At 41.9% G+C, this 26,764-nt stretch overlaps 2 protein-coding genes across 2 annotated transcripts in view; both read right to left on the bottom strand.

The window, feature by feature from the left end:
- Positions 1–26,764, bottom strand: part of LOC133066779 (TIR domain-containing adapter molecule 2-like) — a 43,248-nt gene that overhangs the window by 3,610 nt on the left and 12,874 nt on the right. The window lies entirely within an intron of this gene.
- LOC133066778 (large ribosomal subunit protein uL3-like) lies at positions 16,848–18,149 on the bottom strand. The gene has a single exon (XM_061158183.1). It carries the CDS (start codon positions 18,123–18,125, stop codon positions 16,914–16,916), a length of 1,212 nt encoding a protein of 403 aa, XP_061014166.1. The 5' UTR covers positions 18,126–18,149; the 3' UTR covers positions 16,848–16,913.

The following is a 26,764-nucleotide window of genomic DNA, read 5'->3' as shown; positions in this document are numbered from 1 at the left end:
CAGAAAACTTAGAATAAATATAAATTCCATGTTTTCAAAATATGGGCCCATAGGCTATATTCCAAGCATTTTTATTTATTGTTCATGGGCAAAAACCAGAGTTCAAGAAGAAATGAGAGTTTTACTCATAATGACCTAAGTAACATGAAGTGTATTACATATGCCAAAATAACTCAGGTTTAGAAGAAGCCATGCAGCAAAACTGGTGAAAAACTGTCATGGGAAGAAAAAATAAGAGAATTTTCTTTCTAACGTACTTAAGGAGTGAAAGGTTTGCCACCGTCCCTGAACAGTGAAGGAATTGCTGGCTACCACCTGTCATCTATTCTGTCTGTACGTCACGTTTGGGTCCCCAGTACACCATGCCAGCCACCCAGCGGTAGTCCAAGGCATGACAACCCTCCAACGCTACATACATACATCCCAAATAATAAACCTAAATGAATTCAGACTCTCCTCCTTGCTTAGGATTTACTGCTTTGTTATTGTATCATGAAAAAATTTTACTATGCAAAATTGCAGAAAGAAGCTTCCCCTGCGTTAAAAATAAGTTAAACTATTCAATCTATTTAAAGTGTCAGTTAAAATAATCTTCACTTACTCATTAAGATAGGTTTTTAAACCGACTTAACTTATACTTAATCTTATACACTAGTCACTGAAGATGAGGGCATGTGAAGTTAAGATGGCAGATTTTCCTAAGAAGTGTCAAAAACCTCTAGGGAAAACGGTGTGTCAAGTTAGATCACGAACTTTTTGAAATAAATACAAAATAAACAGGTGGTGCTAATGGTAAAGAACTTGCCTGCGAATGTAGGAGACATAAGAGATACGAGTTCAACCCCTGGGTCAGGAAGATACTCTGGAGAAGGGAATGGCAACCCACTCCAGTATTCTTGCATGAAAAATCCCATGGACAGAGGAGCCTGGTGGGCTACAGTCCGTGGGGTCACAAAGAGTCGGACACGAATGAAGTGACTTAGCACACGCGCAAACAACAAAAGGAAAGAATTACACCATGGATAAGAATTACAATTTTATGTCTCATTTTCCTTAAACGCTGGTAGGCAGAAAAGAGCAAAACACTCCAGAAATCTATGATGTGCTGTTTCCCCTTTCAAGCACTGCTGCCTACCTCCGCCTGAAGCAGACCAGCGAGAAGCAAGTCAGTGACAGTGTCTGAAAACTTCTAATTTGGGGAGGACAGTAAGGAGATAGCCAAGAGGAAAAGATGCAGGAAATTTTTCTGTGCTGGAGATCTGCTTTTCCCATCACCACATGATCCAGAGATGGAGAAGTGCTCCAGATTCATCACAGGGGTTCTCAAGGCTGGAAAGTAGGTGGAAGAGCCTGACTGTGCTCACCCTGAGCTAATGAACTCCATCAACAAAAAGAACAGAAGGAAGGCAGGGAATGCGGAAAGAAACAGGGAAGGAAAGAAGGCTGGTGGAGAGAATCCTGCAAAGCCTTGTCAACATCTTCCTCCCCCATCACAGACAGTCAGCACCAGGGTTAAGAGATTTAGGTTTCAGCTCCTTCCCTCAGCTAAGTGGGAGGAGAGTGAAGGTGGCCACTGGGGAAAGGCACATAGGATTGCTTACAGGAATAAAAATGTGTGTATGTACACATTTTTGCATGTTTATACATTTTTAATTTACTTTTTTGGAATGGTAAATTTTGAAAATATTGATATTGAAAAGTGTTACTGCCATCCTTGTCTTCCCCATTCATCCTGTTACCCCCATGGCCTCCTACTAGTGACTATTTTTATTAGTTTCTCCTATATTCTTCCAATATTTCCTTATATCTATATATTTCTTTCCTTTTTAAAAAAAGTATCATTGTATATATACATATACACTGCCAAAGAGTAATAGATAGATAGGTAGGTGACTGCTTTTTCCCTTAATAATATAACTTTAGAGCCTTCCATATCAGCATACAGAGAAACTCCACACTCTTATTTACAACATAATCTCCCAACATGTGAATGTACCCTAATTGTCCCCTGTTCTCGACTATGTGATTTGTTTCCAGTCTACTATTATGAAAATGCTGCAATGAATAACTTTGTACAAGGGCCACTTCATTTACATCCAAGGTCATCTGTAGAATAATGAGCCAAATGGAATTTCTATATCAAAGGACAAATGCATTTGTCACAGTGATAGATTTGGCAAAACTCCTCTCTGTAAGACTGAACTTTTTTTGTTTTGCTTTTAACTTGACAGAATGACATGCCCACCTCCAACCCATGCCCCAGAAAAGATCTAAGACCTAAACAACCAGTTACTATTGACCACAGCCCAATGGAGCTAATCACATCCCCTCAGGGCAACAGAAACGTGGAAAGATACAACTTATCAGAATGGACCCCTTAAAAGGAAGTTCTGTAGGGAAAAGCAACAGGTCCACAATCAGGAGAGTCAGGCAAAAGAAGGTGCCAATGGAATCCCCCCACATTTAACAGGAGTGAGACAAAAAGAACTGAATGGTATCTATGCATACTTGGCAAGTGTGCAAAAATATTACAGGAAGTAAGAAAGAATATAGAGAAGAATCATAGTAGGCAATAGACAAATACAAATTTCCATTGTCATTAAGATTATGCACTCTGGAATCAGACTGTGTGAACATAAATCCCAGGCCTACTATAAAAAAACAACTGCAAGACTTTGTACAAGTTACTTACGTGTATCTCTGTGCTTTGATCTCATTGTGTGTTAAATGGTGATAATTGTAATACCTACCTTTAAGGTTTTCAGGAAGATCAAATGGCTTAGAAGAGTGCTCCATAAGTTTTTAGCTGTTAATTTTGTTATTAAATATATAACAAAGAGGCTGAAAAACACGTCACAGTTTTACTTTAGTAACAGAACACAGAACTAAGCCATGTGCATCCAGAGGGGTGAGTTGGCTGCGGCAGATGATGCCAGCAGAACTTCCCTTTGACTATTTCATTATTCTCAGGAAAAGAGGAAGCAAAACTCCTTCCTTAGGACCGCCCCAAACCTCAGTCTTGTAGCATAAACAAAACTTAAATGATAGAGGATGGAAGCTGTTGGGGTGTCCACAAGGTTATTATTCTTTTTTATGCTTGTGTGTGCTGAATCGCTTTAGTTGTGTCTGACTCTGCAGCCTTCCAGGCTCCTCTGTCCATGGGATTCTCCAGGCAAGAATACTGGAGTGGGTTGCCATTCCCTCCTCCAGGGGATCTTTCGGACCCAGGGACTGAACTGGCATGTTGACTAGCCCCCATGTGCCCTCATGCCCCCAGCAGAAGCCTTCTGTGGTTGGAGGAGGGTCAGGGCAGCACCTGGGGCATCCTATCCCACCACAGCCTCTCTTCCTGCAGAAACTTCCCAGGAGGTTCCTTGGGGTGGTTACGGCCCTGGCCCTAACTCAAAACTCTCTGCCCTGGCCCTAACTCAAAACTGAAACATCAGTGTGAATTTCTCGTTTATACAAAGTTTACTTTCCTCACCTAGACTTTTAGGACTTTGTTAGACCTTTGTTAATTGTAGGTGTCAGCTGGGCAAGGCTACAGTGCCTAGTTGTTTGGTCAAACATCAGTCCAGATGTCGCCCTGCAGGTATTTTTAGATGAGACTGACATTTAAAGCAGTAGACTTTAACTGTAAAAATACCGAGTCACTCTGCTGTCTAGCTGAATATAAGATTGTAAATCAACTGTTATCTTAAATTTAAAATGTAAATGAATAATGCAGTAGACTTTGAGTAAAGCAGATTACTCTCCATAGTGTGGGTGAGACGTAGCCAATAAATGAAGGCCTTAAGAGCAATAATGAGGTTTCCCAAAGGAATTCTGCCTTTGGAAGGCAACAGAGAAATTCCACCTGAATTTCCAGTCTTCAGATGCAAGACAGCAAAGTCAACTCTGATCTGAGTTTCCAGCCCTGCCAGTCACAGGAGTCAATTTCTTAAAGTGAACCTCCCACCCTTCCTCCCTCTCTCCCTGTGAAACCTACTGGTTCTGTTTCACTGAAAAGCCCAACTATAACCCTCCATAAAAGTTTGTTGCCCTTAGAATTAAGAGTTACTGTTTGCTATTTAAAAACATTTTGACAACTGAGAGAGAGAGAGAGAGAGACTCCCAAACAACAGGAAGTGAAACAATGACCCGTAATAATTTGATAACAAAATACACATTCATATACAATTTTCAACCTGTCCTTGTGTTCACCACTGAAAATGCTTATGTGTTTAAATCACTGCCTCTGACGAACATTTAGGCATCTAGTACTTGGCTCCTTCCGCCCTGGAGAAACTTTCAGTTGTTTTTCCTATCTGAATAGCACCATCTTGTGGCAAATATGTACAAAATTAGTTTCTTTGCTTAATTAACAGGCTTTGTCATTATTAATAAATGTAAATGCTGTTGAAAACTTACTCTGCACCAAGCCCTGCTGTGTTTTAGGGATGTGGAGCCAGGATGCAGAGACAGGACTCACTGCACAGGTGCTCCCGCCAGGTAACAGGTGCTACTGGAGCACTGAGGATAGACACTGCAGCAGGGAGCACTCGCATCAGGAAGGCTGAGAAGGGACAGTTTCAGGCAGTGGGAGCAGTATTTGCAAAAACACTTGAGGCACCAGAGGGCACAGCATGTTAGGATGGCTCTGCACTTGGTGTTTAGAAGCCTCAAGTCCATATGCAGGGATGGGAGGGGGATAGGATAGTGTTAGACGTCAGGATAGACAGACAGCAGGATTAGAGAGTAAGGAACCTAGAATATTAGGCTCAGGACTTTGAACTTGATCCCGTGGGCAGACAGAGAGCCCCTGGCAGGTGTTAAGTAGGGGAATGACACGATCTGACTTGTTTTAGACAGATTAAGATAGCTGGAGTAAGGAGACGAAGCCTGAGGACCGTGAGGCTGTGGACAGGAAGAGGAATCGGATGAGAGGCTGCTGCAATAACTGAGGTGAGAAAGCAGAGCCCGCAACCAAGCAGTGACGGGGAGACGAAAATGTGCAGGAGAGAGGGAAGCTTAGTAAGAAGGACAGGAGTTCAACAGCTACAAATGGAGCCGACGTCACTAAGAGGAGGGAAACCTGGAATGCCTGGAAATACAGGGAACTGGCTGGTAGAGAGAAAGAGGATGAAAAAGTGTGTGGGAACTTCTGAGGGCTGAGCTGTTTTCCTCTTCGTGACTGGGCAGCCCTGTCTCTCTCCTATTCGCCTGTTCTCTGCGAGGAGGAGGGAAGCCACCAAATTCCTCAGGGTGCCAGGTCTCAGGGTAAAGTCTGCGATGAACACTGCAGATGAGGTGGTGACCTGTAGGACTCTGGGATTTAGCATCTTGGGAGAAAGTGAGCACACTTGGTTTTTAGGAGGCATGGCTGCATTATATCGGAAGAGACCGTGCTGCTCCTGTGGTCCTTGTCTGGAGGCTTAGGAATGGAAGGGGAAGGTATGGATGTTAAGTAGCCAAGGGGGCATTCTGTAGCAGGTACAGCAGATGGACTCAACCAAAATTTATGCCAACTTCCTTTTAGTGAACCTTCTTGTACTACAAGTACTAAAAGCTGTATTTCCCAGACTTCCTTCAAGTTAGGGTACTGGGTGTAACTTATGTTCTGCCAACATGTCTGAGTTAAATATGAAGGGAGGCAGAGCATGAAGCAATACTTTGCAGAACTGGTGTGATTCAGGAGCTGGCAGCATGCTGAGCTGCAGGCGGGTTCACGGTTTTGGCAAAAGCCCCTGCTCCACCAGACCAGATCTGCAGGTGGTGTTCCGAGGTGTTCCCAGAAACTCCACCTGGAGCCTAGCTCTTCAACTCGCCCAATGATAGGGTACCTTTTGTAATATCTGCTACTGTATACCTTTCTGCTTAAACTAGCTTGAGTAGATTCTGTTTTCTGCAACTAAACTACAACTAATTGATACAGCACCCAAATCCAGGCCAGGAAGCTACAGCAAGCCAGCAGCAAAATATGGCACAGCCATCTGCTTTTGTAAGTTTCACTGCAACACAGCCACACCGTTCATCCACGTGCTGTCTGCAGCAGATTTCACGCTGGAGAGGCAGAGGTGAGCAATTCCTGTGGGAGCCGGATGGCCCGGATGGCCCAGGATATTTATTGCCAGGACGTGACAGAACAGACCTGTGCCAGTTAAGACGAGGATCATGCAGACTTTTATGTCAGACCCACACCCTGAAAATACTTTAAAATCCCCACTAGGGTGATCAATATATTCAGGAATAGGATAGGTAGAATTTGACTCCACCTTATCTTTACTGAAATAACATTTACTGAAGGTCAGTTCAGTTCAGTTGTTCAGTCATGTCCGACTCTTTGCGACCCCATGAACTGCATCATGCTAGGCCTCCCCGTCCATCACCAACTCCCGGAGTTTACTCAAACTCATGTCCATTGAGTTGGTGATGCCATCCAACCATCTCATCCTCTGTTGTCCCCTTCTTCTCCCGCCTTCAATCTTTCCCAGCATCAGGGTCTTTTCAAATGATTCAGCTCTTCACATCAGGTGGCCAAAGTACTGGAGTTTCAGCTTCAGCATCAGTCCTTCAATGAATATTCAGGACTGATTTCCTTCAGGATGGACTGATTGGATCTCCTTGCAGTCCAAGGGACTTTCAAGAGTCTTTTCAAACACCACAATTCAATCAATTTTTCGGCACTCAGCTTTCTTTATAGTCCGACTCTCACACCCATACATGACTACTGGAAAAACCATAGCTTTGACTAGACAGACCTTTGTTGGCAAAGTAATGTCTTTGCTTTTTAACATGCTGTCTAGGTTGGTCATAACTTTTATTCCCAGGAGCAAGCGTCTTTTAATTTCATGGCGGCAGTCACCATCTGCAGTGATTTTGGAGCCCCCCAAAATAAAGTCTGTCACTGTTTCCACTGTTTCCCCATCTATTATGCCATGAAGTGATGGGACCAGATGCCATGATCTTAGTTTTCTGAATGTTGAGCTTTAAGCCAACTTTTTTACTCTCCTCTTTCACTTTCATCAAGAGGTTCTTTAGTTCTTCTTCACTTTCTGCCATAAGGATAGTGTCATCTGCATATCTGAGGTTATTGATATTTCTCCCGCAATCTTGATTCCAGCTTGTGCTTCATCCAGCCCAGCATTTCTCATGATGTACTCTGTATATAAGTTAAAGAAGCAGGGTGAAAATATACAACCTTGACATACTCCTTTCCCTATCTGGTACCAGTCTATTGTTCCATGTCCAGTTCTAACTGTTGCTTCCTGACCTGCATACAGATTTCTCAAGAGGCAGGTCAGGTGGTCTGGTATTCCCATCTCTTCCAGAATTTTCCAGAGTTTGTTGTGGTCCACACAATCAAAGGCTTTGGCACAGTCAATAATGCAGAAGTAGATGTTTTTTTGGAACTCTCTTGCTTTTTTGATGATTCAGCAGATGTTGGCAATTTGATCTCTAGTTCTTCTGTCTTTTTAAATCCAGCTTGAACATCCGGAAGTTTACGGTTCACATACTGTTGAAGCCTGGCTTGGAGAATTTTAAGCATTACTTTACTAGCGTGTGAGATGAGTGCAATTGTGCAGTAGTTTGAGCATTCTTTGGCATTGCCTTTCTTTTGGACCGGAATGAAAACTGATCTTTTCCAGTCCTGTGGCCACTGATGAGTTTTCCAAGTTTGCTGGCATACTGAGTGCAGCACTTTCACAGCATCCTCTTTTAGGATTTGAAATAGCTCAACTGGAATTCCATAACCTCCACTAGCTTTGTTCATAGTGATGCTTCCTAAGGCCCACTTGACTTCGCATGCCAGGATGTCTAGCTCTAGGTTGGTGATCACACCATCATGATTATCTGGGTTGTGAAGATATTTTTTGTATAGTTCTTCTGTGTATTCTTGCCACCTCTTCTTAATATCTTCTGCTTCTGTTAGGTCCATACCATTTCTGTCCTTTATTGTACCCATCTTTGCATGAAAGTTCAGTTGTCAGTTACTTATTCTTTGGGGGAGTTCCATAGAATCCATAAGGATGGAGAAGGCCCAGTCTAAATGAAAGGATTAATTGTATAAACTACTACCCATTGAACTTACTAGAGTCAAAGTAAACCAGGGCTTGTATTTTCCACTTTAGGTACCAGCTCTGGCATTAGAAAGGTTAGGCATCTTCAGGAGTCTGGCATCCTACATCTTCCCTTCGTGGCACTCGTCACATGACAGTTAATTACTATGGGGTGAGTATCTGCTTAGGTTCTCATCTTTCCCATTAGCCTGTAAACTCTACTGGGCTAACACCAAAGCTTTCTTGTCACTGTATCTCCAGAGCCTTTTAACAGTCAGCTATCAACAATACCTTTTGAATGAACGAATGAATCATAAAATTCCAAATATAAGATTAACAGTTTTTCAGGTTGAGAGACAGCCAAACACAACTCTTTAACATCCTTATTATATAAATTATTGACCCAATCAGAATATGGACATGCTGCAGTCCATGGGGTCGCAAAGAGTCAGACATGACTAAGCGACTGCACAACAAATTTCATTTTATCTCCAGGTTGAGTTAAGCATGTCGCCTCCACCTGCCCATAATATCCTGCTCATATCTCTTATAATACGCACTACCCTGTACTTTTAACTTGGCTTCCTTGCTGGTCTGGGAGGTAGCTTCCACCTTATTTCCCCAGACTTCTCCACCATCGAAAATGGCACCATTGATTTACCCAGTCACCTCAGCCAGACACCTCAGGAATCACTGACAGTGTACCTTCCACTCCTACACTTTCACTTCTAAGCTGTCACCAAGTCAACCTGCAAAACACATCTCAAAATGTTCCACTTCCCCCCTTATTGCATTTTCATTCTAGATCAATCTCTCTCCCCTAGTCCACTACACTGCTCCTTCCTAACTGGTCTTCTATGGCCACTCCTGATCAGTCTAATTCATTCTCCACTCAGCAGCCACACAATTTTAAGCTATGGTTTTTTTTAGTAGTCATGTACAGATGTGAGAGTTGGACTATAAAGGAAGCTGAAGGCTGAAGAATTGATGCTTTTGAACTGTGGTGTTGGAGAAGACTCTTGAGAGTCCCTTGGACTGCAAGGAGATCCAACCAGTCCATCCTAAAGGAGATCAGTCCTGAGTATTCATTGGAAGGACTGATGCTGAAGCCGAAACCCCAATATTTTGGCCACCTGATGCAAAGAACTGACTCATTGGAAAAAGACCCTGAAGCTGGGAAAGAGTAAAGGCAGGAGGAGAAGGGGACGACAGAGGACAAGATGGTTGGATGGCATCACTGACTCAATGGACATGAGTTGATCAACCTCTGGGAGTTGGTGATGAACAGAGAAGCCTGGCATGCTACAGTCTATGGGATCCCAAAGAGTCAGACACAACTGTGCAACCGAACTGAACCGAACAACCCTGCAATGGCTTCCCACCACTCTTAGAATCAAAATTTCTTAATATGGCAAAGGATGCCCTTCACGATCTGACTCCTTCAGCTCCAAGCTCATCTCCTGTTTATTTCTCCTCTGCTCCCCCAGTTCCCTGCAAGTGGGTTTTGTTTTATTTCTCAAACTTGCTCAGCTTTCTCCTATCACAGGATCTAGGGAACTATTTTATTGCAATTTTGAAGTATGAATCACATGACAATATATTTCTTATTAGAGAACTTGAATACAGTATTGTAGGGTAGCCAACATTCTATTGGAGGTAAATAATCAAAATTTTCAAATAGTAGGGAATGGCAACATAAACTATGTCATATTATTCACATGACTGAACTCTATGAAATCATTAAAATGTTTACAAATGCTATGAATTATTTTAATGACATAAGAAAACTTTAATAATATACAGGAAATTTTAATGATCCTATAGTCTGATCTTAGCTTTGTAAAGACAAACTATAGAGAATACAGATTGGAAAGAAGTACATCAAAAAGGTAACACTGGTTATCTTCTGTGTGTGGTAGATGTATGGATGTAATCTGGAAAAAAAAAGATTTTTTTTTTTTTTTTTTTAAGGAAATGTGTTGTTCTCTAGGTTTTGTATTTCTAAATAGAGGTCATGTCAACCCAATGTCCCAGAGGGTATATTCCTTAGGTGCCACAAGTGCAGATTTTGGATGGGTTTAACCCACATCCAGGTTTAAGTCTGCTTGATCTCCCCCCACCCTTTTTTTTAAACCTATATACAACTTTTTAATAGTTGGGGTTTTCTAACTCTAAACCCAATAGTGGTCCTCCAATATCCCACTGAACAACACACACACACCAGAGGGCAGAATATTCATTTCCACAGTACCTAAAACAGATCCTTGAGCAAGTAAACGTTTAATTACTTTTAAAAACTGCTTCTATCAAGGCTTTCCTGGTGACTCAGTGGTATAAAGAATCCACCTGCCAATGCAGGAGACATGGGTTTAATCCCTGGTCAGGGGAAGACCAGGATTCCACATGCCTGGGAACAACTAAGCCCAGATGCCACAACTATTAAGCCTGTGCTCTAGAGCCCAGGAGCTGAAACTGCTGAAGCCTTAATGCTCTAGAGCCAGTGTTCTGCAGCAAAAGAAACACTGCAATGAGAAGTCCACACACCACAACCAGAGAGCGGCCCCGGCTCAACCAGAGAAAGTGGAGGCAGCCACGAAGATCCCACACAGCCAAAATAAATAAACAAAATAATTTAAAAAACTGCTTCTATCAGGTAGAAAAACAAAAAGGCACACGCTGACCTTCCCCTGCAGAGCCTGCCTCTTTCTCAGCTGCTAAGATGCTCCACGCCAATGAGTGCCGTCTGATCAACACAGAGAAGCCCGGGGCAGGAGTTCTGATCCCAACTTCCCTCAAGGCTTCCCTTTATCCCTCCTACTCATACATCTTCCATGTTCCAAATCCCTTTACTCTGAATTTTTATTTAATCTTCTATTGTAAATATTTAATCAAACATCTGAAATCCCAATCCTGACATGAGAAAAAGTTTTTTCTATTCTTTTAAAAGGGAGGAAGGTAGGATATACACTACTGATAATATCACAGAATTAGATGCTTGGGATTAAAATAGGAAATCAACATTATAAATTAAATGATCTTTTATTCCCCAACAGCTCTTTGAGAAGATGAAAATATTGTTTTTTATTTCCATTCCCACATATTTTAAAAAGAGAACTGAATTTTGTTATGCAAGCTTGATATTCTGTGGCACTGGCTTAGTCACTACACAACTTAAAAATGCATATAATAACCTGTGAACAAGCACCTTCATTTTTCTTCTTCCTGTTATGATGACCTGCTTCTGGAACCATTCAACAAGGCTCCAAGTCAGAGACTACTGCTTCCCACTGAAGAAAAGAAATTGGAAAAAAAAAATTGCATATTCTTTCCAGTAAATGGAGGATTTTCCTTTCATTTTCTATACTTCAAAATGAGAACTGGCCTTAAAGGGCAAATCTTCTCAAAACCAGGAACAACATTTTACAAAAATGCAGACTGTAAGAGCAAACTGTACATTTTATCAGAATGAGATGAGAGAAAGATCCTTGTGCTCTTTTAACACTAGAGAGCTTTAGCAACCAATAATGATTTAGAAGTGCCATCAGCTTCATGGGATATTAGAGAGTACTGTTGGGTATCTAACAGCCACTGACCCAGACAGTCAGGGTCGAGAAGATGTTACTAGGACTAAGGCAGTAATCCTTGAGACAGCCGGAAGTGGGGAATGGGCAAAGTGAAGGTGTACAGCCTACGACAGTCTAGCAGAGACCAGACCCCTGCAGGCAAGAGAATGGCAGCAAATCAGAGCCACTCCAGCCGAGTGAGCAGGATGGGGAAGCCAGAGAAGAGACCAGGAAAGCAGTCAGGGGTGTGATGACACAGGGTCTGCAGCCACGGTCCGAATTTTGTTTTTATGATTCTGATGAGAAGCCACCAGAAGGTTCCGAAGAGAGGGGAAAGCTCTGATTAGATATTTCTAAAAATAGCTGCTGTTTGGAGAAACACTGAAGACAAGAGCGAGGGTAGAGCCGGGAAGATGTGATCAGTCTTCACAGTCTTCCGGGTAAAAGAGGATTGCGGTTTGTTTAGAGAGGGCATAACGTATGATCGGATTTGAGCTATCTTTTCAAGGCAGAGTCAACAGTTTGCTGGATGCTTGGATGTGGGGTCTGAGCTGAAAAGAGGAGTCGAATGACAATCCCTAAACTTTCAGCCTCACTGGATGGCAGTAACATTTTCTGTGATCTGGAAGGTAAATGAGAGGAGAACAGAAGAGAGGACTGGGTGGGTGCCTGTCAGTAATTCTTTTTGACATACTAAATTTAAATGCCCATCAGACTTCCAAGTGGAGATGTTAAGCTAGATACTAGATGTTAATCTAGAGCTCAGGAGGGAAGTGAAGCTAGAAAGAAAAATCTGGAAGTCATCAGCTTATACATGGTATTTATAGTCATGAAACATGGCTTGGGGTAGAAACTGCCTTGGGAGAAACTATGGTTCAAAAGGGAATCTGGCCAAGAACCAAATACGGTAGCAGTCTAACATTTGGTGGCTGAGAAGAGAAGCCTGGAGACATGAAGAGTGACCAGGGAGGCGGAAGGACATTCAGAAAGTGGTGGTGACCCGACAGCCAAATGAAGGAAAAAGTATGGAGGAGGAGGGAGCAAATAACTGATTCATAGGAAGTGAAAACTCGCACAGATAACTGATTTATCAGGATGTATTTGTTAAATGAATAAATTTAAAAATATCACAGGGAGCAAATGACTCTACAGATGAGGTGCAAAAGATCCAACACACAGCTGGACAACTGAGGAATATTCACTTCGCTTCAAGAGGAGGTAAGTCATTATTCTGCATCTGCTCATCTGCTTTTTGATTTCAGTGAGTTGCTTAACTCCATCTGTAACCAACGCATTACTTACGATGTTAAAATGTGCCATATTTTAAAGGATTTTTAAAGCTTACTGCCATGAAAAACTGGATAGGTCCTAACAAACATAATACTGAAAACGAGCTCACTGCTGCCAGCCCTGATTCTTTTCATCCAAATTGGCTTTTGGACAAGGTCCCAAATAAGCAAACCAAAACCAAAACTTTCAGCACAGACTCAAGAGTGCCTGGCGGAGGCTCTAACCAGGAGAACTTTTAAGCCTTCTGAAACGCTGGGCTCTTTGCTTAGGGTTCTGAAATTTCTTTTTAAAAAAAAAAAGGTTTTATAGTCAAAATGAAGCTTCAAGAAAGGCTGAGTTGCGAGAGGGATCCTCCCCTCAGAGGAAGCCGACTCAGCCGAGAGGACGGCCGGTTCCCCCACCCCCGGGCCCCCGAGGTGGCAGCCCGCCCGGCCCCCGGCCCCCGGCCCCCGGCCCACCCGCGCGGACGCCGGCTACTTGCCGGGGAGGCGCGCTGCTCCGCAGCCCCGAGGCGACGTCTTCCTCGCCCGCCGAGCGGTACGCGACTTCCGGTGGGCGCGGGGGGAGACGGCCGGCGGGCGGCGCGGACCCGCCCCCGCCCGCGGCCCGGCCCCGCACGAGCGCGGCGCGCGGAAGTCCGGGGGCCGCCGCGTCCGCCCTCGGAGGCGCGCCGCCGCTTAGCCGCTTGCGGGTCCACCCAGCCCGAGTGGAGGCCGGGGGAGTTCACCTGCGCTGCTGCCTCGTTGTTACTGTTGTTTGAAGGCCCGCGAGACCCTCCTCGGAGGCTAGGAGGGAAAAAGGACTCCACTGTCTCTTCCCTGCAGACCTGGGTGCTGGGGTGGGAGCTGCAGGCGCGCCTCTGCGCCTACCCAGCGCGCCCAAACACTGAGCCTGCAGCAAGCCCCGGGGCTCCCGACAGAAGCCTCTAGACTCTAAAGGAAGGAGACAGCCAGTCTCATCCAAACTAAGACCCGCCTCGAGGTACAGCGACTCTCCAGTTTCTCCAGGTTGGCCCCTGACTTTTCCTCTCTTTGGGGTTCTCCGGCTGACTACTGCTGGAATCAACCACATCCCTGGTTAGACGGTGGCGCATCAGTAACCAGTCCCCGCCCCCCAAACGCACACATGCCCGGCCAAAAGCCACCTTGAGAAAGATCCCTTTCTCAGATTCTGTATCGCAGCCGAAACGGGCTGAAACGCCACTGAATGTTTAGGAAGAACAAAAAAGCAACCAAGTAATCTAAGACGATGAAAAGCCAAATACGTAATCCTACCATCTCTCAGGCTTCCAATCCTAATCATACTCAAAGACCCCAATTCAGTAAATCACATACACCACCACCCCACCTCTCCTACCCTGCGTATGCGGGCCCTTTTCAGGCAATCCCTACTCACTGCTGAAAGAGGAGCACTCCATTAGGAAACCTCCGAGAAGACAATGAATAGTAAACTGGAATTGAAGGCCCGTACCTGGATCTCCCGAGCTTCCCTGGTGGCTCAGCTGGTAAAGAATCCACCTGCAATTCAGGAGACCCAGGTTCCATCCACGGGTTAGAAAGGTCCCCTGGAGAAGGGAACCCACCCCAGTATTCTTGCCTGGAGAATCCTATGGACAGAGGAGCACCTCGATCTCAGAGGCTTACTACATAGAGGTAGAGCTAGGTTATTTTCTCTCCCTCTCCCCACTACCTATCATCAGGATGGGCCATCGAAGGTGTCACTGGCAGACTATTTACTTGGTGAAATGCCGTATTAAGCCTATGTCAACACAATTCATTATCCACTGACAGCTGGTTTTTCCTCCACCCTCTGTTTCAATCTTTCAGGTAAATAGTGGCCTCCCTGTTCCTAACCCTGGTAGTTTTGTTGCCTTCATTATCTCTGGCAGTCTCCCTTTGGCAACTGACAAGCTTGACCACTCTCTCCTCCAGATACTCAATTTCGTTGATATTAACAACCCAGGGAGCGTTCATGCTCATCCAACTTGTTAAAATTCTTTATTTTTTTCTGCCTGTTCCTCTTCCTCTGGCAGCCCTTCAAATCACTGCTTTCCAAACCTTTTCATTGAAATACCATTAATGACAAAGGTGATAAACATTTACTTCCCCATTCATCACCCACATTACACGCATAAATGAACCTAAAGTGACTCATGTCAAGGACAAATTGACTTGAATTGTCTCACTTTAGGTTTTAAGTTGCTCCAAATTTTGCATTGTTCTTCATATTCACATGCTGTACTAAAATTTCAAATTGGTTACAAGTTTTCTTCTCAGATTATCCAGTACACATTTTAAGAAAATGCACCTATCACTTATGCCACAAGTATGAATATTTAGTGTCCTCCATGTGGTAGGCACTAGGGATACAATGTGACCAAGACAGACACTGTGCCAGTCCTCATGGAGCTTTTGCAGTCTAGAGCAGGACACAGACAAGGGGCGCTGTTTACAATTTCAGATCTACTCACTGAAAAGAATGAATGAATGAATGGAAGAAAGCAGAGTAAAGTGGGGAGGAGTGCTAATTAAGTCAGTAAGGAGATGGCTTCTCTGACACATAGGATGTTTTTCCTGTGGCTTCACATCCCTGAAACCCTTGGCATTCCTTGCTGGTGTTTTCAGGGTGTTGATCTACTGTCCTCTTTCGCTTATTCTACCATTTCCCTGGATATCTTACATATGTCCAGCAGACTCACCTCAGTCAGTAAGGGCATAAATGATCTGTACACAATTAATGAACTTGACCTCATTGACATATATAGATTGTGGCACTTAATGCAATTTCAGAATATTCTTTTCAGATACATACAGAACAATAACAAAAATCACATCATATTTTTGGCCACTGAGAAAGTCTACACAAAGCAAAATCAAAACAAAAGACTGAAATAAAATGAATATCTACACTAACCACTAATCTGGAAAACAAAAGCAAAAAGAAAAACAAGAAAAGCTCCTGTATGTTTGGAAATTAAAAGGCAGACTTCAAAATATACCATGGATCAAAACATCACAATGTGAATCATCAAATATTTTCATTTGAATATTACTAAAAATACTAAATATCAAAACTTGCGGGATACAGCTAAAATAGGAATTTCTGTTCCTAAACACGAATGTCAGAAAACAAAGCAGGGAGTCACTTACTTGAACAACCACGTCAGGCAGTCAGGGAGCAAACCGTTCTCTTTCCACCGTCTTGGGCCCTGTTGGGAACAGGACTTTTAAAACGACAAATATGTCTGGCAGGCTGTGGTCCAAGGCCATCTTTGCTGGCTATAAGCAGGGTCTATGGAGCCAGAGGGAACACACAACTCTCTTGAAAACTGAAGGTGTATATGCTCGAAATGAACTGAATTCTATCTAGGCAAGAGATGTGCTTATGTGTACAAAGCAAAGGACGCACACAGTGATGCCTGGAGGAAAAACCTAATAAAACCAGAGTAATCTGGGAAAAGATAGCTCACGCTCATGGAAACAGTGACATGGCTTGTGCCAAAATCCGAAGCAACCTTCTTAGAAAGGCCATTGGACACAGAATCTGTGTGTGCTGTACTCTTCAAGGATTTAAACTTACTGAAAAGTAAATCAATAAAAGTGTGGTTAAAAAAAAAAAATCAGGGAAGAAAAAAAACCCAGGGAATGAAATCCAAATAAAAAGACAGAAAAAACAAAAATAAGGCCAGAAATTAAAGAAACAGGAAAAAATAACAGAGGACCAACAAGAGCAAAATGTGGTTCTTTGAGAAAGATTAATAAAATTAATAAACCACTGGTAAAACTAAGTAGGAAAGAAAGAAACAAAAGATACAAATAACAGTATTAAAAATAAAAAGGAAATATCACCAGGGGTCCTAAGACATTTAAAATGTGAAAGATATTAACAACTTTGTTCCTATCAACTAGGTGAAATAAACTAGGAGAGTTGTCCATTCGTCTCTTATGTTCCTCTCTTTTTTTTTTTTTTTCCACTGGAAAATAATTTTATTGAGATTCTACCAGCTGTACAATCTGTTCTATTAGGCCCCTTCTTCCTTGGCAATTCGGTCCTTCTTAAGTGGTCCCATAAAGGCTTTCTTCTCCTCCACAGTCTGGAAGCGACCGTGACCAAATTTGGAGGTGGTGTCAATAAATTTGAGGTCGATCTTCTCCAGGGCCCGGCGTTTGGTCTGCACCAGCAAGGACTTGCGCAGAGTGAGCACTCGCTTCTTGGTTCCCACCACACGGCCTTTGAGCATGACGAAGTCATTGGTCACCTCACCGTAGTGGACAAAGCCGCCCAGAGGGTTGATGCTCTTGTCAGACAGATCGTAATCAGTAGAGGCATTGTTCTTGATCAGTTTGCCGTCCTTGATGAGGTAGCCCTGACCAATCTTGTAGATCTTCTTGTTGATCTCAGTGCGGTGATGGTAGCCTTTTTGCCCAGCCCGAGCCACAGAGAAGGCCACCCGGGCGGGATGCCACACCCCAATACAGGCAACCTTGCGCAGCCCTTGGTGGGTCTTACGGGGTAGCTTCTTGGTGTGCCAACGGCTGGTGACCCCTTTGTAGCCTTTGCCCTTGGTCACCCCAATGACATCAATCATCTCATCCTGGCCAAATACTTGGTTGACAGGGACCTGCTGCTCAAGCCTCTCGCGGGCCCAGTCCAGTTTTTCAGCCACAGTGCCTCCGTTCACCTGGATCTCCATGAGGTGGGCCTTCTTCTGGTGCAGAGGAAGCAGGCGCATCTGGGTGTGGGCAATGACACGGATGACCTGACAGTACTTTTTCATGCTGCTGAAGTCCCTCTCCAGTTGCTTCTTGCCATCTACGTCCTGCCACTTCTTGCAGTATTTGGTGAAGGCCTTCTTCTTAGATTTATGCCAGTTCTTGTAGAAGCGCCTTTTGCACTTGTCACTGATATGCTCAGCAAAGATGGTCTTAAAGGTCCGGAGGACTCGGGGTGTTTCCACGTAGCCCACGATGCCCACAATCACCATGGGCGGAGTCTCCACGATGGTCACAGCCTCCACAACTTCCTTCTTGTTCACCTTGGACCCTGGCCTATCGACCTCCCTCACAATGTGGGTCATGCCAGCCTTGTAGCCGAGGAAGGCAGTAAGGTGCACGGGCTTGGAAGAGTCATCCTTGGGGAAGCTCTTCACCTTCCCGCGGTGCCGGCTGCTGCGCTTCCGAGGCAGGAAGCCCAGGGACCCGTGCCTGGGAGCGGAGAACTTTCTGTGAGACATACCACCGTCGGAAGCTGCCGGTAGAGTCCTCTCTGTCTTAATGAGTACATGCAAGATCCTGGCTACATTTACCTGAGCCATTTCTCAGGGCAGCATTCACAGTGGGCAGCCATGAGATATGAGGCACAGTCGCCCTCCACAGAGAACAAGCAAGCTTACTGCTTACTCTGAGAGTGGTGGATTCCTTAAGCTCAGTGTTCCTCAGATGTGACACAGACCCACCACATGTGTAGCATCGACTTGGGCCTCATGCCACCCCCAGGGGACTTCTGAGCAAGAGGAATCACTGCAAATATGCTGAAAATAGTGCTGCTTCCTGTATCATGAGCAACAAAACATTTTTTCTGACCCAGGAGTTTTGCGTCTTCTGCCAGAATCCATCAAACAGTAACAGGCATTGTATGTGGGGTAAAATCAAATCCCAGACCTGACAAAACGGACAGGAGGGACTCCAGTGATTCCAAAGATTCCATCAGATTCTCTCCCCACAAAACAAATGTAAACTGGACAAAACAGTCAAAAACTATCACTCGAGGGCTCTGGAAACTGACCGGACGCAAACAAGTTAATAATCACTTTGAAAAATCCTGCTGAATTCTGGGTTGGAATCTGTGGCAATCTTGCCAGGAACTAATGGTTCTCATCTCCCAACCCTTGTACACACCTCAGCTTGGCTGGGGCAGCGCTACCACGTGGGGCCAACAATGAAAGCCAGGAGCCCAAATACTGCTCTCAGTCAAGTCCACACCTGGTGTGCTGTCATAAAAACTGGAAACTTGGGAGGACATAAATGGGGAAAGCTCACAGCTCTTAGCCTGAGGTCGTGACTCAAGTGAGGTGTACGGCAGACCAGTGGACTAGCCAAAAATCTACTAGGAGATTCTGGAGATGAGCGAGCCCACTGAAAGTCAAGGTCAGCTCGTCACTTACCTTTGCGTGACTGGGAGGTTACATGTACACAGGGAGAAACACGCCTGCCCCTGCAGATATCTGCGTTTGAACCCTGGTTCTGGCACTAACTGTGTGACCTTTGGCAAATCAGTTTAATCATTCTCTGTGTCAGTTTCTTAATCTGTGAAGTGGGAAAGAGCAGTGTTGAGAGGAACACAAATTATACTGAATGTAGAACACAGTGCAGCAGGCATATAGTATTTCTAAACTGTTCACTGTTCACTTGCTCAGTCCTGTCCGACTTTGCAACCCCATGGACTGCAGCACGCGAGGCCTCCCTGTCCATCACCAACTCCCGGAGTTTACTCAAACTCATATCCATTGAGTCGGTGATGCCATCCAGCCATCTCCTCTGTCGTCCTCTTCCCCTCCTGCCCTCAATCTTTCCCAGCATCAGGGTCTTTTCCAATGAGTCAGCTCTTCGAATCAGGTGGCAAAAGTATTGGAGTTTCAGCTTCAGCATCAGTCCTTCCAATGAACACTCAGGACTGATCTCCTCTAGGATGGACTGGCTGGATCTCCTTGCAGTCCAAGGGACTCTCAAGAGTCTTCAACACCAGAGTTCAAAAGCATCAATTCTTTGGCGCTCAGCTTCCTTTATAGTCCAACTCTCACATACATACATGACTACTGGAAAAACCATAGCTTTGGCTAGACTAGGACCTTTGTTGGCAAAGTAATGTCTCTGCTTTTTAACATGCTGTCTAGGTTGGTCGTAACTTTTCTTCCCAGGAGCAAGTGTCTTTTTTTTTTTCTTCGAGCAAGTGTCTTTTAATTTCATGACTGCAGTCACCATCTGCAATGATTAATGGAGCCCAAGAAAATAAAGTCTGTCACTGTTTCCACTGTTTCCCCATCTACTTGCCATGAAGTGATGGGAAGAAATGATGCAGTTTTACGAATGTTGAGTTTTAAGCCAACTTTTCCCCTCTCCTCTTTCACTTTCATCAAGAGGCTCTTTAGTTCTTCTTCAATTTCTGTCATAAGGGTGGTGTCATCTGCATATTTGAAGTTATTGATATTTCTCCCGGCAATCTTGATTCCAGCTTGTGCTTCCTCCAACCCAGCGTTTCTCATGATGTACTCTGCACATAAGTTAAATAAGCAGGGTGACAATATACAGCCTTGACGGTACTCCTTTTCCTATTTGGAACCAGTCTGTTCCATGTTCAGTTCTAACTGTTGCTTCCTGACCTGCATACAGGTTTCTCAAGTAGGTCAGGTGGTCTGGTATTCCCATCTCTTGAAGAATTTTACACAGTTTGCTGTGATCCACACAGTCAAAGGCTTTGGCATAGTCAATAAAGCAGCTGTTTCTCTGGCACTCTCTTGCTTTTTTGATCTGGCAGATGTTGGCAATTTGATCTCTGGTTCCTTGGCCTTTTCTAAATCCAGCTTGAACATATGTAAGTTCACAGTTCACATACTTTTGAAGCCTGGCTTGAAGAATTTTGAGCATTACTTAGCTAGCATGTGAGGTGAGTGCAATTGTGTGGTAGTTTGAACATTCTTTGGCATTGCTGTTTTTTGGGATTGGAATGAAAACTGACCTTTTCCAGTCCTGTGGCCACTGCTGAGTTTTCCAAATTTGCTGGCATACTGAGTGCAGCACTTTCAATTTTTACTTTTTTTGTTTGTTTACTGTTACTACTTCTCAAAACGTGTTTTACAAACACTTGCATCAGCACTCTGGGCAGGTGTCCAAGACTCACTCCAGGCGTACTGAGTCAGTCTTATGGTCATGGGAGACTGAGAAGGGTGTTTTTTTTACAAGCTGACTAGGTGATTCTTATACCACCAATATTTGAGAACTATTGTTTTTAAGTAAGATTGATAGTTTTCTGCTTGGGGTCTTTGTCCATGTGCCTTGAAGGTACAAACTATCGCATTTACTTCAGTATCCGCACTGCTGAGCACACAGTAGATAGTCAAACGTCTATTAAATAACAGAAAGCTTTATTTAAAGTCAGTCAACATCCAGCTCTGCAAGTCCCATCATGCAGAATAAGTAACAAATTAGACTTGGAGTTTAAACCTTTGCACTAATATAAAAAAGCTAAAATTATTCTTATAGAGCAGTGATTCTTTAATAAAACTTTGTGAATCATGAACTTTAAGAATATGATAAACACTATAAACTCTCTTCAGAAGACTAAAGATATGTGAAATCTTGCAAATAATTTTAAGGGGTTCACCCTTTTTTAAAAAAAAAATCTCATATAAAAACTTATAAAAACTCTCATGCAAAAACTTTGTTTCTTAAAACAAAACAGTAGGTTCTTATTTATCACTGAATCCCTATTACTAGAAAAAAGGATAGAGCGAGCATACTTGGCACTAAATAAATATCTGCTTAATGAATAAATGAGTCACTGGTCAAGGGATGTTATCATCTGGAATTCTTTGAGTCACCCAATGGTGATGTAAAATAGAGAATGAAAGCACAGAGACTGTGTATCTTTTTCATGACTAAGTTGTAACCTTGAACTTCTACAAGTTGGAAATAAAAAAACAGGTCATTTGGACAATGTTTCCACTTAAGCTGAAACATGAGGAAAAACAATATATACCTTAAGACACAAGATAGAATCTACCTTGTCAAATTCAGGAAGTTTGTACCCTCATTCCAGGGCAGCACCCTTGGGCTCCAGTCTAGAGCAACGGGCGCCTCACCACTTTTGGTGGATACCAAACCCAACCTTTGTCTTTCCAACACTTGTTGATGAAAATACAAGTCTGCTTCTCAACTTATTTCTCTAGATTGGTAGCCACCCCATGGCAAAAGAGGGCTTTACTATGAATATTTCCTGAACTCAACCTAGAAAAAAAGAAAATCATAAAAAGCTGAAATCAATGAAACAGACATTAAATATATACCAAGGAAAATAATGGAAATAGTGGCTCTCGTATATATAAAATGGAATATTACTCAGCCATAAGAAGGAATGAAATCTTGCCATTTGCGACAACTGGTAGACAGGATAAAGAAGTCAGTCAAACAGAGAAAGGCAAATACCGTATTTCACTTATATGTGGAATCCAAAACACAAATGAACAAAAAAAAAGAGAAATAGGCATAGATACAGGTAATAAACAGGTGGTTGTCGAGGGAAGGGGGCAGAGGGATGAATGAAACAGGTGAGAGAAATTACGGGGTACAAATTTCCATACAAAATAAATGAGTTACTGGGATGGAGTGTACAGTGTGGGGAATACACTCAATAACAACAGAACATGTTTGTATGGTGAGAGAGGGAAGCTAGACTCATCATAATGACCATTTTACAATGTACAGAAATACTGAATCACTATGTTGTATGCCAGAATTGGGCATAGTGCTGTAGGACAACAACCAAACCACCTCATAGAAAATGAGATCAGATTTGTGGTTATCAGAGGTAGAGATGTTGTTCTTGGGGACGAGGGGGAACTGAATGAAGGTGGGCAAAAGGCATCAACTACCAGTTATAAAGATAAATAAGCACTAAGGATGTAAAGTATATGATCAATATAAGTAACATTGCTGTATATTATACATGAAAGTTGCTAAGAGAATTGTTAATCACTCATAAGAATTCTCATCACAAAATTTTTAACATTTTTATTATGTATCTATATGAGATGATGGATGTTCACTGAAATTATTGTCGTAATCATTTCACAATGTATATAAGTCAAATCATTCTGCTGCACACCTTAAATTTATACAGTGCTGTATGTCAATCATATTCCAATAAAAAGGGAAAAAAATACTGGCTTTTGGGTTAATAAAAAGCAATAAAAGTGATAAGCCTCTGGTAAGACTGGTCAAGTAAAAAAGAAAGATATAAATATCTTATGTAATACACAGTGGTATAAATTTGTATACTACATATAGTAGTATTAGGAATGAAAAGCAGGACATCAGTACAGATCTGGGATAAAATTTAAAAAGGAAGAAATAATATTGTGCTAATAAATTGGAAAATGTAGATGAAATGGACACTTTCAGGAATATTCCATTTATCGGTGTTACATATTAATAGAGTCTTACTAATTAAAAAAAGTGAAATCAGCATCCCACAAAAACCAACCCAGACTCCAACCAAACATACTTCACCTTAGATTTGTAATAAAACATTTAAGGAAGAGTAATGTCAATCTTACAGAAGCTCCTCCAGAAAGTAGGGGAAAAAAGCCACTCTAACATCATATATGGATATGTACTCTTGATAAACAAACCAAATCCAGTTATCAAAAACTAACATCACATCATGACTACACTTGTTTTACTTCAGAAGAAGGTTGGTTTAATAATAGGAAAGCAATTCTCTGACCACATAAAAAGAATAACGAGAATAAAGGTGGCAATCATTTTCCTCAATAAATTCAGAAAAAAGTTTTTGATAAAATTCAACAGCATTTAGATCATAAAAAATTCTTTGCAAACTAAGAATAGACGGGAAATTTCTCAATTTAGTAAAAATACCATAAACTGTCTATGGATACCTTGGAAAGCATTCCTAGAGAACAGAAAAAAACCAAGAATGTCTGAAATGATTTCTATTCAGCATTGTAGTGGAGGTCTCTGCAAATGTAATTAGACAAGGAAAACAAAGAAAAGAAAGGTGTAAGAAATAGGAAGACAAATCTGTCCTGACTTGCAGATGATACAACTATATACAGAAACGTCCAAAAGAATATACAAATTACGAGAATTGACAAAAGAATTTAGCAAAGTGCTGAATAGAAGAATCAATCTAAAAGTTGTATTTCCACAATACTGTATTTGTATCAGCCAACAAATGAAAAATAAGCAATTTAAGGATTAAGATAGCATGAAAAAAATATAAAGAAAACAAGATTAATTTAACAGAAGTATACGGAACTCATCTATGAAGAAGATTACAAATCTTTATCAAAAGGTCTAAAGACCGTAACAATGCAAATAGGTTCATACAATGGAAAATGCACTATTAAAAAAAAGGAAACTGTTCATACACTAAATACAATTTTTAATCAAAATTCTAACAGATTTATTTTGTTTTGAAACTTATTTTGAAATTTGTGTAACTCTGAACTTTGTTTAAAAGTGTAAAGAACAGATTGCAGCCAATATCTTGAAGAATAAGGTAGAAACATTTGTTTTACCAATATCAAGAACTGTTAAAGCTTTAGTAATTAAGATAGGATGTTACTGGTGTATGAACAAAATGTTAATGGAATAAAACAGAGCCCAGAAATAGACTCAGATAAATATGGGCACTTAACAGATGAAAGATTTGGCATGGCAAATCAACAGAGAGATGAGTTTTTAAGGGGTGGGGGAGCGAACCTGTACACCTACCTCATCCCAAATACAAAACTCAATTCAAGTAGAAGACAAAACTATCATATTTTAAAACATAGTACAGAAGATATTCATGACCTCAGGATAGAGAAGTGTTTCTTTAACAACACATTAAAACACCAACAAGATGGGAAAAGACTGATGTATTTCACTAGAAGCAGAAAGATAAACTGTGAGAAGATATTTGAAATAGTTATAACCAAAGGATTAATCTCCTGAATATATAAAGGAATCCTGTTAATCAAGACATTCAATTTTTTTAAATGGGTAAAATATTTGAACAAGGATTTCACAAAAGAGGAAATCCATGTGGTAGACAAACCTGAGGAAAAAAATAACCTCATAGAAATATGATTCAACAGTGAGGTTTGACAGCAGTTTCTTTAAAAATATACATATCTATCTAGAAAAATAACTGAAAAACATCAAAATGGATAACAGACTTATGGGTGGATTTTATTCTTCGAATCATTATTTCTCAAATTCTTTCTTTGGCTGCAACGGGGCTTAGTTGCAGCATGTGGGATCTAGTTTCCTGACCAGGAATTGAACCCAGGCCCCCTGCATTTGGAGCATGGAGTCTTAGCCACTGGACCACCAGGGAAGCTCCTCTCAAATTCTTTAGTGTTGCCTTTACAACATTACAAACCCAGGAGACTTTCTAAAGTTTTAAAAGTCTAATAGCACAAATGTGGAACTTTCCATTGTCACTGGTGAAAGCACTAACTGATACTATTGCTTTAAAAAGTTAGATGTCACCTAGTGAAGACACATACTCTCTAAGCAAACATTCCACTCCTAGTGTATCCTCAAAGTCATGTCCAGTGACCATACTGAACTGTTACTGGCTGATGAGGACCAGAGCACGTGCGTAAGCACGCATTTAGGCAGGCTGACAGCAATTTGATGTTAACAAAATATTCAAACACATGATTTTGAATTTACTAATAAAAAACTCTGAGTTTGTGATTACTTGGAAAATTGTTTTAAAGTGTGAGGACTAGCATACGTAACTAGTAAAAAGAAAAAAAAATTTTCATTACAAGCGAAACACTGGTTATCTCTAATGAAGAAATTCAGTGATGTAGTCAGGAAAGGATACACAGAGCCTTCTATGGTGTTGGCAATACTACATTTCTTAATCTGAGCATGGGTTATTGAGTATGTGCTTTATAATTTTATTTCTCTTTAAGCTGTACATGTTTAATACCTTGTTTACAATTCTTAAAAGTTTTAAAAATTTGTTATAGATGATACCAATTCTTTAAAAATATATACATTAATCTATAGACTGAAACACATCAAAGTAAATGGTGGACTACTGGTCAATTTTACTGTGAACCACAATTTCTGAAATTCCTGTGTTCCCTTCTCTTTTTAAGGTAGTAGTGAGTGAGTGACTGAAAGTTGCTCAGTCGTGTCCAACTCTTTTCGATCCCATGAATTTTACACACCATAGAATTCTCCAGGCCAGAATACTGGAGAGGGTAACCTTTCCCTTCTCCAGGGGATCTTCCCAACCCAGAGATGGAACCCAGGTCTCCCACATTGCAGGCGGATTCTTTACCAGCTGAGCCACAAGGCAGTAGTAGTCACTAGGAATTACAGCACTAAAAACATATACCATGCCAGACCCTGTGTTATTTCTAGATTTCAGCAAGGAACATAAGCATCCTATTGATGCTACCTTGTGGATAAAATGGAGAAATGTAGACTGAAAAATAGCATATATTGTGGTTTAGCGATAGCATCCCTGTATTTTCCTCCAGAATTTGGAAACAACCGAGATGGAGAAGTTTTTCAGGAGATCACCTTTACTAGTAACAAAATATTTTTTGATCTGTACCAGTAAATAGACATCCCTGATTTAGAGATTAATTTACTCACCTGCTGGCCCAGCTAGACAACCATGCTCCCTCCACACTCTGGAAGAGGACAAAGCAAAATGCCATGGGGACTAAGTCTTTTGATCTATGTATTTTCTTGCTCCTTTAGCACCCTCTAGGTATCTTAGAAACCTCAAGTTCTTTCTGCTTCATGACTTACTTAACATTAGCTCCTTACATAGCTATCTCATCTCCCCGAACTGTTATGTTCCTGGAGGTCAGATTATCTTACTCATTTTTGAAACCCCTAGCAGATTATTATGTACACGATGGAATTCTGTATTTGTTGCATATTATTTAAGAGCCATATGAGCTTAGGTTACAGTAAGAACTTTAAGAACTAAAGAAAGATCAATAGATTAAATTGAACCAATGACAAAAACATAGCTATTATTTATTAAGCACTTGTATATGATAGGAATGGAGCATGAGTGCTTTATAATAAACATCTCATTATATTCTCATTGTAGTAG

The sequence above is a fragment of the Dama dama genome, chromosome 12 (genome assembly GCF_033118175.1).
Source record: "Dama dama isolate Ldn47 chromosome 12, ASM3311817v1, whole genome shotgun sequence".
NCBI classification, from domain to species: domain Eukaryota; kingdom Metazoa; phylum Chordata; class Mammalia; order Artiodactyla; family Cervidae; genus Dama; species Dama dama.
The sequence above is the reverse complement of the archived record's forward strand: the minus strand, read 5'-3'. Positions and strand labels throughout refer to the sequence as shown.

What these genes read in the sequence shown, in the direction of transcription:
- LOC133066778 (XM_061158183.1), bottom strand. Translation starts at nt 18,125, where the DNA reads ATGTCTCACAGAAAGTTCTCCGCTCCCAGGCACGGGTCCCTGGGCTTC.